Below are 17,012 nucleotides of genomic sequence, written 5' to 3'. Positions count from 1 at the left end.
GAACCAACAAGTTGGGTTACCGGTGGCTCAACTCGAGCAGGGGCGTGCCGCAGACGGTCAGATTGAGTTCCCAGAAGCGGGGCAAGGGTTTGAAGAATGCCTGTGGGCCAGGTATCTTCTGTCATTTGGAGATCACCAGGCAGATGGGAATACCTGCTGCTCGTGCGCGGATTGTCATATCTAACTCGCTAGCAACCTGGCATGCCTAGGGAATGGTCTGGCCGGATATCATGTGTTCTACCTCAATGGTCAGAGAACGCATTTCGGCCCGGCCTTGGGATTACAGAACCTGGTTGACTGTGTCCAACTGAGTGCCTAGTCTGACCAGAAGGTCCACGCCCACAAAGAACAGGGGTTGGAGTTGAGGGACTACACTAAAAAAATGCATGACCTGCCTTTTCCCAATCCGTACGGACAGGCCGTTTAACCCAATCGCATTGAGGAGACTTTTTGGTGACCCTACTGAAAGGATACAGTGACTTTGCGGTGTGAAGAACGGAGGAGGACTGTGTCAACAGAAATTATCGTATAGGTCCTGGCTCATAGCGGTCTTTTCTGACCAGTGCGCTACAAGCACTTATGGTGTCATAATAGTGTTGATGTGCACGCCTCTCACTATGTGGGGGCTGTACAGGGTTAACTTCATGTTTTCAGTAAACAAAGTAAAGATTCATGGTCATGAAAGGTGGCACGAGGTAGCAGGTAGTGTAGTGGGCTAAAGCACAGAACTGGCAAGCAGAAGGTTGCCGGTTTGATCCCCACAGCCACAACCATTGTGTCCTTGAGCAAGACTCTTAACTCCAGGTTGTTCCGGGGTGATTGTCCCTGTAATAAGGGCACTGTAAGTTGCTATGGATAAAAATGTCTGCCAAATGTATAAATGTAAATTAAATGAGTTTTGGCTATCAACCTTCGGTGGCTGTGGGCTGGCAGGTGGTATAGAAGGATCAGAGCCAGGGTCAGGCTCTGGAGGAGGCATGGTCATTGGTAGTGGTCCTCTGGACTAATGGATGATGGCAAATTGTCCATCTAAAGCTGGCAAACTTTTTTCTTTACCAAGTGGCCTCGGTGTGTCAACCTGAGCCCACATGTGTCCACATCAGCAGTTAATGAGCGGAGCCAGTCGGTCTAGTAGGTCCTGGCCTATTAACAGTGGTTCCATATTAATGGGACATGTGTAAATGGGGTGTATCAGCTTCATCCCTTGAATGGTAATGTCCATCCATGCACATTTTGTGATAGATGGCCTATCTCGCATGTAGCTTGTTATGCTTATGTTGCAGGTTTCGATCTGTAATGGTTTGCCAAGGGTGAGTGTTGATCTAGCCACCTCTATGAAGGTGTTGAACCCATCAGACTTATTTCAGAACCAGTGTTGAGTAGTGCATGGGAGCTGATGCACCCCCTACCTCTACTGATGTTTATATGTGTCTACGGCCCAGATCGCCCAAGAATGTCAAAAAAGGAGGGTGTTGTCTTTTGGGAGTGACTGTTTTGGGGAGCAACTTGGCCTCCCCTGTTCCCATTTCCCAATTTAAAATGGAAACTTTGGCCTTAACGGGTGGGGGTACAAAGTCTTGTCATGCTGATGGAGGGTTAGTGGCGTGTTCCTTTGAGGAGTTTGTGGTCCAGGTGAACGGCGGAGCACATCAAGATGCGTTACTATCTCTGTCAGGCATCTCCTGATTATACCCTCCATATACTTTCTCAAACCTTGTTCTCTGGGGGTTGAAACCTTGTCTTTCCACTCAACTTCTTGTGTAGGTTTCTGTTTGAACCATACCTTTCCTTTCAGCTGGCGAGCGTTTTGCCGTTTTGGCCTGACATGATCCTGGGGGTGTGTCTGATCACCACACCCCTGTTTCTGTTGCCCACCCTGCTGGCAAGGTGGTCGGCGCCCCTGGGTTCCTGTTCTAACATGGTAGGTTTGCCCGTTCTGCAGTGTATTGTGACATAATATCACACTCTCTCATGGAGGTTGTGAAGGAACTGAGACTTGAAAGCCTGTTCCTCCTCCAGACCTGGTGCGTTATGTCCTTGGAAGTACACTGTTCTCAGGCGTCTGTAATATTCGCACAGTGGTCTTCTATATGAGCTTGAGTTTTTCACACTATAAAGTATGAGGTAAGTCAACCAGGCAGCGCTCAATTTCTCTGACATAATATCAATGTTTGAATCTTGACTATTCGGGTCAAAGTGCTCTATGTCCCTTGTGAGGGACTCAAGTTGTTGAGTGTTTAAGCCTTGGTGTCGGTATGACCATGGGTCGTCCGAGTCATCTGAAACCCCATATTCACTCAGACTTTTATAGTGATGAAAATGACTTCTTCCCCTTCATGGTGGGGATGGAGTCTTGACAGCGCGTGGGGGTGGGCCCCGTGCTGCATACAGCTCCCTGTCTAATGGGGCCCTCGAGCCGGTTACACCACTCTGGGCTCGGAAGTAATTTTCCACTTTATGTGGTGTGGAATCTGTCCGATCAAAATGCATTTTGAATGCAGGTGGCATGACTGAAAATGGACTGAGGGGGAAAACCCAGAAATAGGGTTTGCCTGCATCCAACCAGCGGGCCATTGAATGAGCTTGAAAAGAGTCTAGGAGGATGAAGTCAGATACTGTACCGCTAGGGGCACATTTCTACTGGTTGTGCTTAAGAGGGGGCCCTCTTCGATGTCAGATGTTGTGCTGTGCATTTCCTGGATGGCCAGGTCAGTAACTTCACTTACCTGATCTGACTCTGCTCTTAGCTGGGCAACTTTGAGCTGCCTGTGCAGGGTTTCATTTACCTCCTGCATCCAGGCATTATCTTTCTCTGCCCGGACTCTCTCAGCTTGGGTGCACCTACCTTCTTGGCGCATGCTGAGATTTTCCCTCTGCACCCCTTGGTAGCTGTTCTGCAGCTGGGTGAGCTGGGCCTGGTGCTCTGCGGTTTGCAGTTGGGTTCTGCGGTGATGAATGAAAATTTGGCCCATGAGGTCTGGGATTGTGCGCTCTAGCTTCCCGACCAGGTTGTTGACATAATCAACTAGTTCTTGCAGTGCTTCATCACAATGACTAACATTGTTGCTGTAGAGGTTATCTCTCTCATCTAAGGAGAAACTGAGGATAGCGGGATAGGTCGTCTTACCTCTGAGGAGCTTCAGCTCTGGCCATGTGGGGCTATTGGTGACTAATTTTACCAGGGCAGTAATAATGCTCACGACACAGTGGCTCTGATAGCTTGATGTGTTACACTTGCTAAAATGCTGACACAAATACAGAGGTGAGAGGCTTCGACCTGTGGCTTATGGGTTACTGTTATGCAATGTGCCAATTTTACTGCGACCTCTACTTGGTGAATGTTAATTAGATGACATTTCACATCTCTGTAACATCTAGGCAAAAGCGTTAGTAGTTAAATAACAACAACAGCAGGCTTGGACCAGACTGTCGTAAACTTACCAACCCCTAATCCACTCTAAGAGCACTTTCACACAACACTGGCTTATGCTTGGCAAGTCTTGAGAGAAGTAAATCGTCAAATAGAACCATGTTTTAACTAATGATTCAAGTTATTACTTTGGGTTCTTATACATACACACTGTGACAAAACTGGAACGTAGAATGCCTCACACGGGCACCATTAATGTTGGGGCTTCGTTCAGTAGCGGGTTTGGTTGTAAGCAATAATTAATCATTATTATCAAATATAATTATTCATTATTAAAATCAATAGAACATTTATTAGAATCAGCAAAAGCTTATTATGCCCTCAAATCAACAACCATTAAAGAAAATTATTAATTATTAAAATCAATAGAACATTAATAAGGATTAATATTGCACCACCCTGGAATCAGGGACTAATAACCAGACAGTATAGCAGTTTCAATATAGGATTGTTCTCTTAGGAAAGTCGACGTCCGGAGAACATCGACATTCAAAAGTTAAACAATGAAGGCTTGAATCTGAGCACTGACATCCCCTGCCAGCCCTTGGCACAGGTGCATGCAGAACAATACCAAAACACTTCTCTTTAAAGTATAACAAAATTTATTGATGCAGTAATATCAGTTAATAATCAATACAATGCAGTCAGGGGGCCTGTATAGCTCAGTGAGCAAAGACACTGACTAGCACCCCTGGAGTTCATGAGTTTGAATCTTTGGTTTTTTTGTGTAGGGCCTTGACCATTCAAAATGGCAGCGGAGACCACATGGCTTTTGATCTATGATCAAAGGTGAGACATTGAACTTAGTTTCCCAGGGTCCTTCACAGTTTCACAGCTGGATGTGAAGTCCCGCCCCTAGATCCAATCTTAAACACCATTGGTCAAAAAGCGGCCTATGACCGATGACGTCATCTTGTCAACAAAAACAGTGGACAGAGGTGAGTTCGGCCTCTCTGCGCCCAGCTTCTAAGCCAGCGGTTTAAAGAGACGTGTTTCTACACATAAAAGGAGTTTTCCCTCCTTCTGGACATAGGACAAAGAGAGACCACGTTTTTCTAGCCTCACCATTTGGCCACGGTAGAGTAAGATTAACTTAGCTTTGTTCCAGTCTAGTAGTATACACATTACAACCGGTTCATTCATTTTCACTGCAAGACAACAGTGAATTTATTTAGAAAACGGAAAGGCGACCAGCTTCCCTTCTCCCTCGTTTTCTATCAACGTTGACTATCTCCTGCATTTCTCTCCATCACCGGACCAGAGAAATAAAGCAGAGACATGTCTTTTGGCTGACGAGTGTAAGACAAAGGATCAATTCCAGATTGTTTTCTCCTGACTGCTCAATGCAACAGGAATTCAAACAGACAACCCGCCTTAAATCACACAGTGACTTTTCTTGTACAACTAAATCGTTTGATGTTTTGAGTATAATCTTGTATGTTTAACTCTGATCGCTGTTTTGCAAGATCGTCAATTTTGGGTGAAATATTGTTTATTGAGTGATCTGAACTAACGATTCTGTCCCGCTGTTACCAGTGGTTATCCTCAGTTAGATTGTATGCACCCCTGTGTGTTCGCTCTCTCTCTCACTGAAATTCACGGAGTGAGCTGCACCGCGGTTTATGTCCGACTCAGGCTGGCGTTTCATATTCTCCTGCCTGTTTCGTCAGTTCCTTTGTGTCTGCTCATTTCAACCCGAATGAGGTATTAGCTCCGTTGCTCTGGATCTGATCCAGCCTCTTTCTTTCCCTCCACATTCAAATAATTGTTGGCTCCACCCTTTTTGATCTAATTTTGAATTTAGTTTCCATTTTGAATCTCGTTCGCAATTTTGAATCTAGTTCTCCTTGGTGGACCTGATCCTCCATTTTGAAACTAGTTCTCCATGTGGAGATACAACTCCATTGTTTTCTTTGTTACAATATCTTGACACTCCCCCACATACACACATACATACACTAGCACATAGCTCCACTATTTAGTTAGGATTCCCATATTCATATAGTATTTGGCAGTGTTCATTGCTGTTTGATTATAATAAATCTTGTTATATTATAATAAGAAGTACACCTGGTTGTTTGTTTGAATATTGTGTTGAAGCCAAGCCTCTGCCACGTCAAGAACTCCCATATTACTTCAGTATTGTTATTTAGTTGTTGTTAGAAGCCAACTGTAACCAGATTACTGTTGGATTCGTATGGCAATAATTTGACAAGTTCCTCCCCATCTTGATTACTTTGATTAATAATCAAAATACTCAACCTTCAGGGTAGATAATTTTTTCTCTTACTATCATTTTCTCTTGTCAAAGAGTGGTGTTCCAAGAATAGAATTTAATGAGTTAAATTCTATTATTTCATTTAATTATTAATTAATTAATTATTAGTTATTTCTGATAGTAAAACTGATCTAAACAACCAGTATCACCCTACATTTGCAACAAAAAAAAAAGAGTCATATATATTTGTCACGTATTGAAGCAAAGGCAGGACCCAAACGCAGAGTAAAAACAAAAAAGCTTTATTAATACCAAATATTAGGGGGGAAAAACTATGTAAAAGATGGAGGAAAAAGGGAAAACACACAAGACCGACTGGACAGAGAACAGGACTGACCGGAACAAGCCCAACAAACAAGACGAACTGGCACTGGACAGTTCACGCGAGGAGAATAAAATAGTGAGAGAAATACATCTTTGTAACTGTATTCAGGGGCTGAAAAGGGGGGATGCCCTTTTTCTGTTTGAGCCACTGCCCCACAAAATGTCTGTGCATGGCCCATCCACCGCTGTGTATATTAATACACCGTAATATATTTAATTTCATTCTGCTTTCTTCTCACATAATAGAATTATACAACTCAAACAAATATTCTTTATCCGTTTATGTATTGATTTGATAAGCAGCAGGGTAATAATAATATTTTTGGTGTCCTTCGCAATAAATTATGGCTTACTGTTTATTACAAACACATTGATAAATGAAAGATTAGAAAATGGTTTATATACCGGCATGAATGTAGGGTGCACTGCCGCATCTTTCAATAAAAGAAACATTGAAAAGCCTGCGGCATATTGTGAGGGATTCTGTAAAATGTGTTGAACGAACAAGTAATCGCGCATTGTAGTGATCAGGCACGTTGTTAAAAATAAACTGAAGTCTTATATTCCTAACTCTGGGATCCCTTGTTGCAGTTTATCCATATTCAAACACACAACAACGTCTGATCCTGTTCCCTTCAAGGCAGTAACTTTAGCCTTTCTCTCTTTTTCACACAGTTCTGGTACTTCAAGAGAAACAGATTCAGCTCATTGAACTTGTGAGAAGACAGAGGGGTTGTACAGGTCATTCAAATGGACTATCTGCTCTACACAGTTCTACCTTTACGACCAAGATTCTTTCTTAATACATTTGGTGAAAGACCACAAACCCTGTGAGCAGAGAGAGAGTGTGATGAGTGATTTTTGTGTATGTCATTAATGTTTTTTTTTTTTTTTCATTTTTATTCTCACTTATATGCATAAAGAAGCAAATACACTGTTACTATAAAGTGCAAGAAGAGAAAAATGTTCAACAGAAAGACAATAATGTAAAAACTAGCAGGTTATTTGTATTCAATTTCTTTTTTTTTTGATGTTTCATTGTGTCAGATTAAAAGAAATAATGGAGTAATCCTTCAAGAGCTGTTGGAAAGGCTACTAAAATGTAGTTTCTTCTCTTGTTTTCTAACAGCAAACACTTATGGTCACTAAATTTACTCATAATAAAGTCAGTCCTCATCTTGTTATCCTTAAGGAGTTGTTTCATTAATGCCAATAGCCTGACAGAAAAAAACAGGACCATCACTGATTTTTATTTGAGCTGCTGTAAAGCCTCTTTCACCACTTTTGATATCTATGTAAACCAAACCAGCTAAACAGAATTCAGCTAAAAAAAACAAGATACATATAAAAATGGCTATTGAGAGAATGTATTAATTTGGCCATTTGTTGCTCATGGTGAACAGATAAGTAAATAAAACCCATACATGCATTTATGGTGCTAAAGTAGCATTGTAGGGATAAACATTTAGCACATGTTTTATTCGCTGCCTATCGGACTCTTATTTTGAAATGACTGTCTTAACCAGTTTGCCATCAACCATTTTGTTCAGTTGCAGCAGGAAGTAGTGTGCTGAGTACAGGGCTCCATTTGTGTGCATCAAACATTTGCTTTTATGGCTTTCTTGAGATACTGTCTGTTAGTAATAAAAGGTTGATTTAATGAGATAAATGTGCATTTTTCAAAAATGATGTCTATTAAAGAGGAGAAAGAAGACTTGAGTGATCCAGAGACACAGCTAATTGAAAATGAAGATAATGAGGAAAAAAGAGGTTAGTGTCAATTCTTGGTTCTTCATAATGATTGTTGAGGAACGGATAGCACCCAAAAATGAAAATTATTTTATCATTTACTCACCCTCATGCCATCCCAAAGGTGTGTGACTTACTTTCTTCTGCAGAACACAAACTAAGATTTTTAGAAGAATATCTCAGCTCTGTAGGGCTTTACAATGCAAGTGAATGGTGACCAGACCTTTGTAGTTAAAAAAAACTACATAAAGGAAACATAAAAGTACCACATAAGAAGCGATATGATAGGTGTGGTTGAGAAATTGATACATTTTTAAGTTGTTTTTTTACTCTAAATCTCCACTTTCACTTTTACATGTGAAAGTTGAGATACAAATTTTTTTTTAAAAAAAGGACTTAAAGGTGCACTCAAAAAGTTTAACTCCTAAAGAAATGGATTTTATTTTGCAATAGATGTAATAAATTGTTACATTTATATAGTGCTTTAGTATAGGAGGAATCTCCTCACCCACCACCAGTGTGTAGCATCCACCTGGATGATGTGACGGTATTTTTAATGACCACAGAGAGTCAGGGCCTAGGTTTAATGTCTCATCCGAAGGACGGTGCCTTTCTACAGTATAGTGTCTCCGTCACTATAATGGAGCATTAGGCCTCCCTAATTTCGCTTCCATATTTTGGAAATCATGGCCACTTATATTACAATTAAGATGTTAGTCCAGGGGAGGATCTAGAATTTTTTGTTTTGTTTTGTTTTATGGTCTGGCATGCAGACTACGAGGGGTTGCAACACCCAAGCAAGTGCCCATGTGCAGTTCTTATGGATTAAGGCACCAAGATTCATTGGAGTCACTATCAAATTACAAATGTCCATGAATTAGTGATACAACTGTATTTCCACAGAAACCACATATTGCTGCTAATTTGCCAACTTAAAAAAAAGAATTTGTGCTTTGCATAATACAAAATAAAGAAGGGAGAGGGGGTAGAACTCGTAACACTAAACATCTGAAATTTTACAACAAACTCACCTAAATCTCAATTCCTGTGTAGGTCAGATGGAACCTGCTGAAATAAACTTTTCTTTTTTAGGGAAATATTTTATATTAATAATACATAAGTCTTATATAGCGCTTTCCAAGGAACTCAAAGACGCTTTACAAATGAAACAATCAATGGTGAGAGTGGTATTATAGATTGTAGGCAAGGTGAAACAGATGGGTTTTGAGCAGTTTTTTGTAGGTGGTTAGTGAGTCCGAGTTTCTGATGTGGATGGGGAGTGAGTTCCAAAGGGTGGGGGCAGCGATGGCTAATGCTCGGTCCCCAAAGTTCGGTGTATTGATTTGGTGATGGGTTTGAGAAGGCCTAAGTCGGCAGAGCGGAGGCGTCGGTAGAGGCGGTGATGCTGTAAGAGGTCTGTGAGATATGGAGGTGCCAAGTTATTGAGGGCTTTGTAAGTGATGAGCAGAACTTTGTAATGGATGCGCTGTTGTACAGGGAGCCAGTGAAGCTGTTGAAGGACAGGGGTGATGTGGTCTCTGGAGCGGGTGTGGGTGAGGAGGCGGGCAGCGGAGTTTTGAACGTATTGCAGTTTTTTTATTTCAGAGGATGGGAGACCATATAGGAGACTATTGCAGTAGTCGAGTCTTGATGTAATGAATGCATGAATGAGAGTTTTCGCAGCAGATGTGGAGAGGGTAGGGCGTAGACGAGCAATATTACGTAGGTGGAAAAGCAGTTTTGGTGATATTAAAGGGGGCATTTTTTTTTTTACCTATACAGGGGCAATTGTTTATATTCTATACCTAAAAAAACCCTTTTCTCATAGACCCCCAAAATAAAATTATGAACCTGTAAATGAGCATGGTTCTTTAAATAAAATACAATAAAATATACAAGCAGACAAGAGTAGGGGAAACAGACACATTGACAGTTCTGTATATGAAAAAACTGCAAACTACAACCACAAACGCTCCGCACCAGAAGCGGGAACCCTGTAAAAAAGTCAATGTGTGCCTGAACGCCCGCGAACCAGATGGAACAGTTCACGAACACCTGTCTCCCAGCTCACTTAGTTACCACACACCTGAGAGCAATTAAGAGAGAGTCAAATACACTGAAGACAGCCACAACAAACGCTTATAACATTCAATATAGCACATTCCAACTCTGGATTGCAGTCAAAACACACACAGAGGAAATGGAGACTCCTACTGAAGACCTGGAGATGTTACATTTGGATTACACATACCTGATAAAAGCCATTTCAAAATGTGGTGAGGACATGTCTCACCCATTCCAACCCATAACTGACAGCAATGTATCTAATAATCATGCAGTGAATACTTGGAAACAACTGAGAAATTCATCTTTTAACTATTTTTGTCCACATATTTTACCATGTGGTCGTTGTTGTTGAGAAAATAAGTTCATCAACAAAGAAAACTAGCTGCAAATTTGCCACTCATTATTTTCACATGCAAATGAGCTTTTGATATGCTGCAAATGTTTGCCCGAAGTTTTCTGCTCTTCGCCGGTACTGGTGAACCTTGAATTTGTGGCAAGTTTATGGCAAATTTGGCATGAACTCTCTATTTTCATTAGGTGAGAGCCCAAACACTGCACATGCATTGCAACAGTAGGTAGACGATTCATCGATGTTGTGATTGGCCGCTGCTGTACACAATCACGGGATTGGTCACTGCTGTAATCAGTCATGATATGGGTCTGTACTCATTTGTGTTTGGTGAGAGTTAAGGCAGTTTGACATGAATAAACCCCTACACAATGTTATCATCAACTATAATACTGTATATTTCGTGCATTCAGACCCCTTCATTTGAACTTTTTTCACATTTTGTTATGTTACAGCCTTATGCTAAAATGCTTTAAATCTACATTCCATACCCCATATTGACAAAGCAAAAACCAGATTTTTGATAACTTTGGAAATGTATTAAAAAGAAAAAACTGAAATACCACACTGACAAAAGTATTCAGACCTTTACACAGTTCTTAGTTGAAGCACACACAGCAGTGATTACAGCCTCAAGTCTTTTTGGGTATGATGCGACAAAATTTGCAGAGTTGTAGTCGAGACCAGCTCACTCGAATCCGAGTCGAGACCGAGACCAGAGAGAGTCGAGTCCGAGTCGAGACCGAGACCAGAGAGGGTCGAGTCCGAGTCGAGACCGAGACCAGAGAGGGTTGATTACCTAATTTACTTTTATTTACTTAGTGATATTGGTTTAAAAAAATATTATCAGTTCTTCTAAGCTGGTGAAATATCAGTCCACTCTCTAAATGTAACTAATAACCTTTGCTTCTGTAATTGAAGTCCCGCAGAATGTACATGTTGCAGAGTGTTTCCTTTTAAAAGTCTTACTGCATATGAATTCTTTGTGTCCTTTAAAGGCAAACTGAATAATGGTCGATTTAGCAGACATTTTCACACATTGCTAGAGGCTCACATCCTCCCTACCTGACCAGAATCTTGCTGCCTTTGCGCTAACTAGTCTCAAGTCATGCGAGTTACGCACTAGAAAATCACCAATCACTGGGCGTGTCAATCAATTTAAAGAAATATTATATACATACATTAATAATCATGAAAAATATTTTGAATTGGACTCGAGTGGACTCGGGAATAAGTCCGAGTCCTAAAATGTTCGAGTATGAGTCAATACCGAGTCAAAATGCACACGAGTCCATGACAAGACCAAGACCATTAAAATATGGTCTCGAGACCGAGTCCGAGACGAGTCCGAGTCTCGAGTACTACAACACTGAAAATTTGCACACCTGGATTTAGGGATTTTCTGCCATTCTTCTCTGCAGATCCTCTCAAGCTCTGTCAGGTTGGATGGGGACCATCTGTGGACAGCTATTTTCAGGTCTCACTCAGAGATGTAGAAATGGGTTCAATTCTGGTCTCTGGCTGGGCCACCCAAGGACATTCACAGAGTTATCCCAAAGCCACTCTTGCATTGTCTTTGCTGAGTGCTTAGGGTCATTATCCTGTTGGAAGGTGAACCTTCGGCCCAGTCTGAGGTCCTGAGAGCTCTGGACCAGGTGTTCATTTAGGAAATCTTTGTATTCTGCTGCAGTCAGCTTTCCTTAAACCCTAACCATTCCCCCAGTCCCTGCCACTGAAAAACACCCCCACAGCATGATGCTACCACCGCTATACTTCACCATTGGGATGGTATTGCGCAGGTGATGAGCGGTGCTTGGAATTGAGGCCAAACTGTTCAACCTTTGTTTCATCAGACTGGAGAATCTTGTTTCTCACAGTCTGAGGGTCCTGTAGGTGATTTTTTTATGTGTCTTGCACTGAGGAGAGGCTTTCCATTTGGCCACTCTGCCATAAGCCCAGATCAGTATAGTGTTGCAGTGATGATTTTCCTTATGCAAGTTTCTCCCATCTCCACACATGATCTCTGGAGCTCAACCAGTGTGACCATCGAGTTCTTGGTCAGCTCTCTTACCAAGGCCTTTCTCCTCCGATTGCTCAGTTTTGCCAGGCAGACAGCTCCTGGTTGTCCCAAACTTCCATTTAATAATTATGGTGGCCACTGTGCTCTTGGAAACCTTCAATGCAGCCAATTTGTTTTTAAGCCTTACCCAAATCTGTGCCTCGACACAATCCTGTTTCTGAGCTCTGCAGGCAGTTCCTTGGACCTCACGGCTTGGTTTGTGCTCTGATATGCATTTTCAGCTGTGAGACCTTATAAAGACAGGTGTGCCTTTCCAAATTGTGTCCAATCAAATACATTTTCCACAGGTGGACAAAAAAAAAGGATAAAAGCTGTTTTATTCTACATGGAGAGGGTCCGCATATGGGGGCTGCAATGTTAGAATCACATGACCAGCCAAATACTACTAGCTTAATCTCAGTAACCGTCCTGTTATTTGACACTTTCACTCACTGGTTGACTGTGAATACTACATTTCTACAATGACATCTGAAACTGAAAACTGTTGCGTTTAAATGATGCTGCATCCTAGCTGCTAAGTATCAGTGGTAATTCCAAGGTAACACAGACAAAAGTTACTGAGTGTACCTTTAGATTTTGATCTGTTTCTCACCCACTTATTGCTTTTAAAGTCATAGATTTAACCACTGGAGTCATATGAATTAGTTTTATGTTTCCTTTATGTGATTTTTGGAGCTACAAAGGCCTGATCACCATTCACTTGCACTGTATGCACCTGCAGAGCTGAAATATTCTTCTAAAAATCTTTATTTGTGTTCTGCTGAAGAAAGAAAGTCCTAAATCTAAATTGATTAAATGAATTACATTGAGGTTCAGATGTATTTCTCGTTTCACATTTGTCACAATTTACTGTTCATTTTAGACTTGATGGAGGTGGAGGTGGAAGTGGAAAATCAAGAGCTGAATGACGTGGAGGAGAAACAGCAGTGTTATAAATCTGTGAATTTCAAAACTAGTGAAAAATCTCCCAGCTCACAGTCAAAAAAAAAACTCTCACAGAAAACAAACCATAGAACAAGAACAAAAAATTCAATCACATGCCCACAGTGTGGAAAGAGTTTCACTAAAAAAGGAAACCTTAACACTCACTTAAAACTTCACTCTGGAGAGAAGCCTTTCATATGCCCTCAGTGTGGAAAGAGTTTCTCACTTAAAGGAAACCTAAAGAGTCACATGATGATTCACACTGGAGAGAAGCCTTTCGCATGCCCTCAATGTGAAAAGAGTTTTGCAATAAAGCCAGATCTTGAGAGACACCTGAGAATCCACACTGGAGAGAAGCCTTTCACTTGCCCTAAGTGTATAAAGAGATTCACACAAAAAGAAAGTCTTAAAAGACACCTAAGTCTTCATTCTGTAGAGAAGCCTTTCACATGCCCTCAGTGTGAAAAGAGTTTCACACAGAGAAAACAGCTTGAAGTTCACATGATAATCCACACTGGAGAGAACCCTTTCACTTGTCATCAGTGTGGAAAGTGTTTCACACAAAAGGGAAACCTTAACACTCACTTAAAACTTCACTCTGGAGAGAAGCCTTTCACATGTCCTCAGTGTGGAAAGAGTTTCTCACTTAAAGGAAATCTAAAGAGTCACATGATGCTTCACACTGGAGAAAAGACTTTCACATGCCCTCAATGTGGAAAGAGTTTTGCAATAAAACAAGATCTTGAGAGACACCTGAGAACTCACTTCGGAGAAAAGCCTTTTACATGCTCTCAGTGTGGAAAGAGTTTCACACAAAAAGGAAACCTTAACACTCACTTAAAACTTCATTCTGGAGAGAAGCCTTTTACATGCCAATGTGGAAAGAGTTTCTCACTTAAAGGAAACCTAAAGAGTCACATGATGCTTCACACTGGAGAGAAGCCTTTCACATGCATTCAGTGTGAAAAAAGTTTCACAGTGAGAAAACAGCTTGAGGTTCACATGAAAATTCACACAGGAGATAACCCTTTCACCTGCCATAAGTGTGGAAAGAATTTCACACAAAAAGGAGATCTTGAGAGGCATCTGAGAACTCACACTGGAGAGAAGCCTTTCACATGCACTCAGTGTGGAAAGAGTTTCACACAGAAAATACATCTTAAGAGGCACCTGAGTCTTCACTCTGGAGAGAAGCCTTTCGCATGCATTCAGTGTGGAAAGAATTACACAGAGAAAGGACAGCTTGAGATTCACATGAGAATTCACACTGGAGAGAAACCATTTACCTGTCATCAATGTGGAAAGAGTTTTACACAAAAAGGAGATCTTGAGAGGCACCTAAGAATTCACACAGGAGAGAAGCCTTTCACATGCCTTCAGTGTGGAAAGAGTTTCACTCAGAAAATACACTTTAAGAGTCACCTAAGTTTTCACTGTGGAGAGAAGCCACTGTCTCTTTTCTCTAATGACCCTCCAACGGAGATTGTTCTGCCCCTTTGCTGTGGTGCCACTATGGTGGAGAAGTCTGCAACCCCACCCCCAACTGACGTAGCAGCCTCTGTGGATACCAGACATAAAACATTCCCTTAGAGCAATGATGTCTGAAATGTAAAGATGTACAAATCACATCCTTTAGCATTGATTTCAACAGAAATTGCAGTGGTGTTACAAATCCCAAAGAATGGGTGAGTAGAGAGCATGATGAGTGATTTTTTAGAATGATTCTTAGGCTCTTTTTACGCACAGAAGCAAACATGTTAAACTATAAAGTGCAAGATCTCAATTCAAGTGCAAAAATTAGCGAGTTATTTGTATTTGCATTGTTGTATTTTTGATGATTTATTGGTGTCAGATTGAGATTAGTGGTTGACCAATATAGGTATTTTTAATGGTTGATGCTGATATCCAGAGTGCAGGGTGGCCGATAGGAGCATATAGAAGAATTGAACATGAAGAAATTGTTAATATATTAGGAAGAAGGAAATAACAGTAAACACATTAGTCCAGCAACCATGGATTGCATGTCCATGTTAGCAATTGCATTTTCTCAAAACATATTACATCAAACCAATTGTACATGCAGTGCATAGTGAATAAGAAATGTACTCATAGCGCATGTGACGTGTTTTTACTATGAAGTTGCATTCACATGTTCTGACGCAATCTCCTGACAGTTGAAACAGCCTGGATCGCATGCTTGAACTGTTATTTGCTGCATCTGAAACCAGGAAAATGCTACCTTCGAAGGCTGTTTATGGAGACAGGATGAAAATTAAGCAGCAAGTCAGCTGCCTACGTTTCGGATGCAGCCATGGAGTGGCCATCATGATTTGTGAATCAGAGGAACTTTTGATCCTGAACTTTTTGATTCTGGCTGATAGAATACGCACTTCAGAGGATGATATTAGATGAGAAGAAAATGCTGGATATTCGTGAGGCTCATGAATTACATCTATTATACTGTATACTGCAAATATGCAGATATCTAGTTTAAAAATAAGTTTTATTGATATTTGCCTTTTATCATTAGAAAAGTTACAGGGAACTGTTGAGGAGAGGCTGATAGAATACATGCTTCAGAGGAAGATTTATGAGCGTTCCACGGGATGCTTGATCTGCTCAAGTTGTGTGAGGTTGGTTTATTACATCTGTTTAAATGAGATATGTGCATATTTGCAGATGGTATATGATATTATTTTTTATTGATATTTTATTCCTTTTATCATTAGACAAAACAGTTAAAATGTATAGGGAACTGTTGAGGAGAGAGAGGGAGAATTTTAACACCAGTCTATTTTTGTATTAACACGATGGCATGTAATAACAAAGCAAACCATGACTGGTCGTTTACATGTCTCGGATGCTTCGCATGCAAGCAGGTGATTCTCCGCAACCTCAAGAAACAAATCAGCCAAAGGGGAAAAAAATTCAGAATATCAGGCGATATATCGGCCAACAACTAATTAAGATTAGGATAAGTAGTCCACTTTGAATAGAGCAATTTTAAAACTATTATGTATGTACTAACGTGGGTTTCTTCTCTGTGTTCCTTACAGCAAACACCTTTGTACACTTAATTTACTCATAATAAAGTTCAACATCTGCTGATTATCCTTAAAGGCTTGTTTCATTAATATCAATGAATAATATATAAATAATAGGACTATCACTATTAATAGAGCTGCTGAAATGCTGCTTACCTCACTACCGTGACTATTCTTTCGGCATTTGGCAACACCCTCTTACCCGCTGCAGTCTGTATGGCCCTCTGCTTGGCTCAAAACTCTTTACTCCTCTATCGCAGTTACTTGGGATTTCTATTGCAGCTCACAATATTTAAATACTGTATACTGTTATAGTGACTGCCACTCTATTTATAGCCATGTCGACAATTTTTTTCTAACTGGAGTAGATCTTATTACGCGAGGCCGCTGCTCACAAGCATCAACTATCCCTGCCTGTTTACGTCGATAGGTCCCTTTGGCTGTATATAGCTTCAGTCCTCTTGGCTTTCATTGCAAAGCAGACCCTAGCACGAGGTTGCCTCCTTAAGCAGCAGATACTTAATGTCACTTAACCTCAACAACACACTGCCTGGCCAAAAAAATCGAATAAGCAATATTTTGTTAAACCGCCTGTAGCTTTGAATAAGGCGCGCAATCGTCGTGGCATTGTTTCGACAGCCTTATGCTGTCATTTAATGTACAATGTTTATTTCCATCCAGAGTTGCATACATTTTTGGCAGAGATCTTGTATTGATGATGGGAGAATCGAACAACTCTGTAAAGTCGTCTCTAGCACATCCCAAAC

At 40.9% G+C, this 17,012-nt stretch overlaps 2 protein-coding genes across 3 annotated transcripts in view; both read left to right on the top strand.

Annotated features, from left to right (window-relative positions):
* Positions 1 to 17,012, top strand: part of LOC127648804 (gastrula zinc finger protein XlCGF8.2DB-like) — a 399,553-nt gene that overhangs the window by 7,535 nt on the left and 375,006 nt on the right. The gene's annotated exons all lie outside the window — the stretch shown is intronic.
* LOC127648799 (gastrula zinc finger protein XlCGF57.1-like) lies at positions 7,597 to 16,320 on the top strand. Of its 2 annotated transcripts, XR_007971231.1 has the most exons (3): positions 7,597 to 7,802; positions 13,140 to 14,886; positions 15,376 to 16,320. XR_007971231.1 is itself a non-coding variant. In XM_052133563.1 (2 exons), the coding sequence occupies exons 1-2, from the start codon at positions 7,718 to 7,720 to the stop codon at positions 14,789 to 14,791; spliced, it is 1,737 nt and encodes a 578-aa protein (XP_051989523.1). In that variant the 5' UTR covers positions 7,597 to 7,717; the 3' UTR covers positions 14,792 to 16,320. The 2 variants fall into 2 exon arrangements, 1 of the variants encoding a protein (XP_051989523.1); XM_052133563.1 differs by having other exon boundaries at positions 13,140 to 16,320.

This window comes from Xyrauchen texanus, chromosome 9 (assembly GCF_025860055.1).
Source record: "Xyrauchen texanus isolate HMW12.3.18 chromosome 9, RBS_HiC_50CHRs, whole genome shotgun sequence".
Taxonomy (NCBI): Eukaryota; Metazoa; Chordata; class Actinopteri; order Cypriniformes; family Catostomidae; genus Xyrauchen; species Xyrauchen texanus.
The sequence above is the reverse complement of the archived record's forward strand: the minus strand, read 5'-3'. Positions and strand labels throughout refer to the sequence as shown.

What these genes read in the sequence shown, in the direction of transcription:
- LOC127648799 (XM_052133563.1), top strand. Translation starts at nt 7,718, where the DNA reads ATGATGTCTATTAAAGAGGAGAAAGAAGACTTGAGTGATCCAGAGACA. An exon ending in AGATAATGAGGAAAAAAGAG is followed by an intron (nt 7,803 to 13,139) that starts GTTAGTGTCAAT and finishes TGTTCATTTTAG; the next exon opens with ACTTGATGGAGGTGGAGGTG.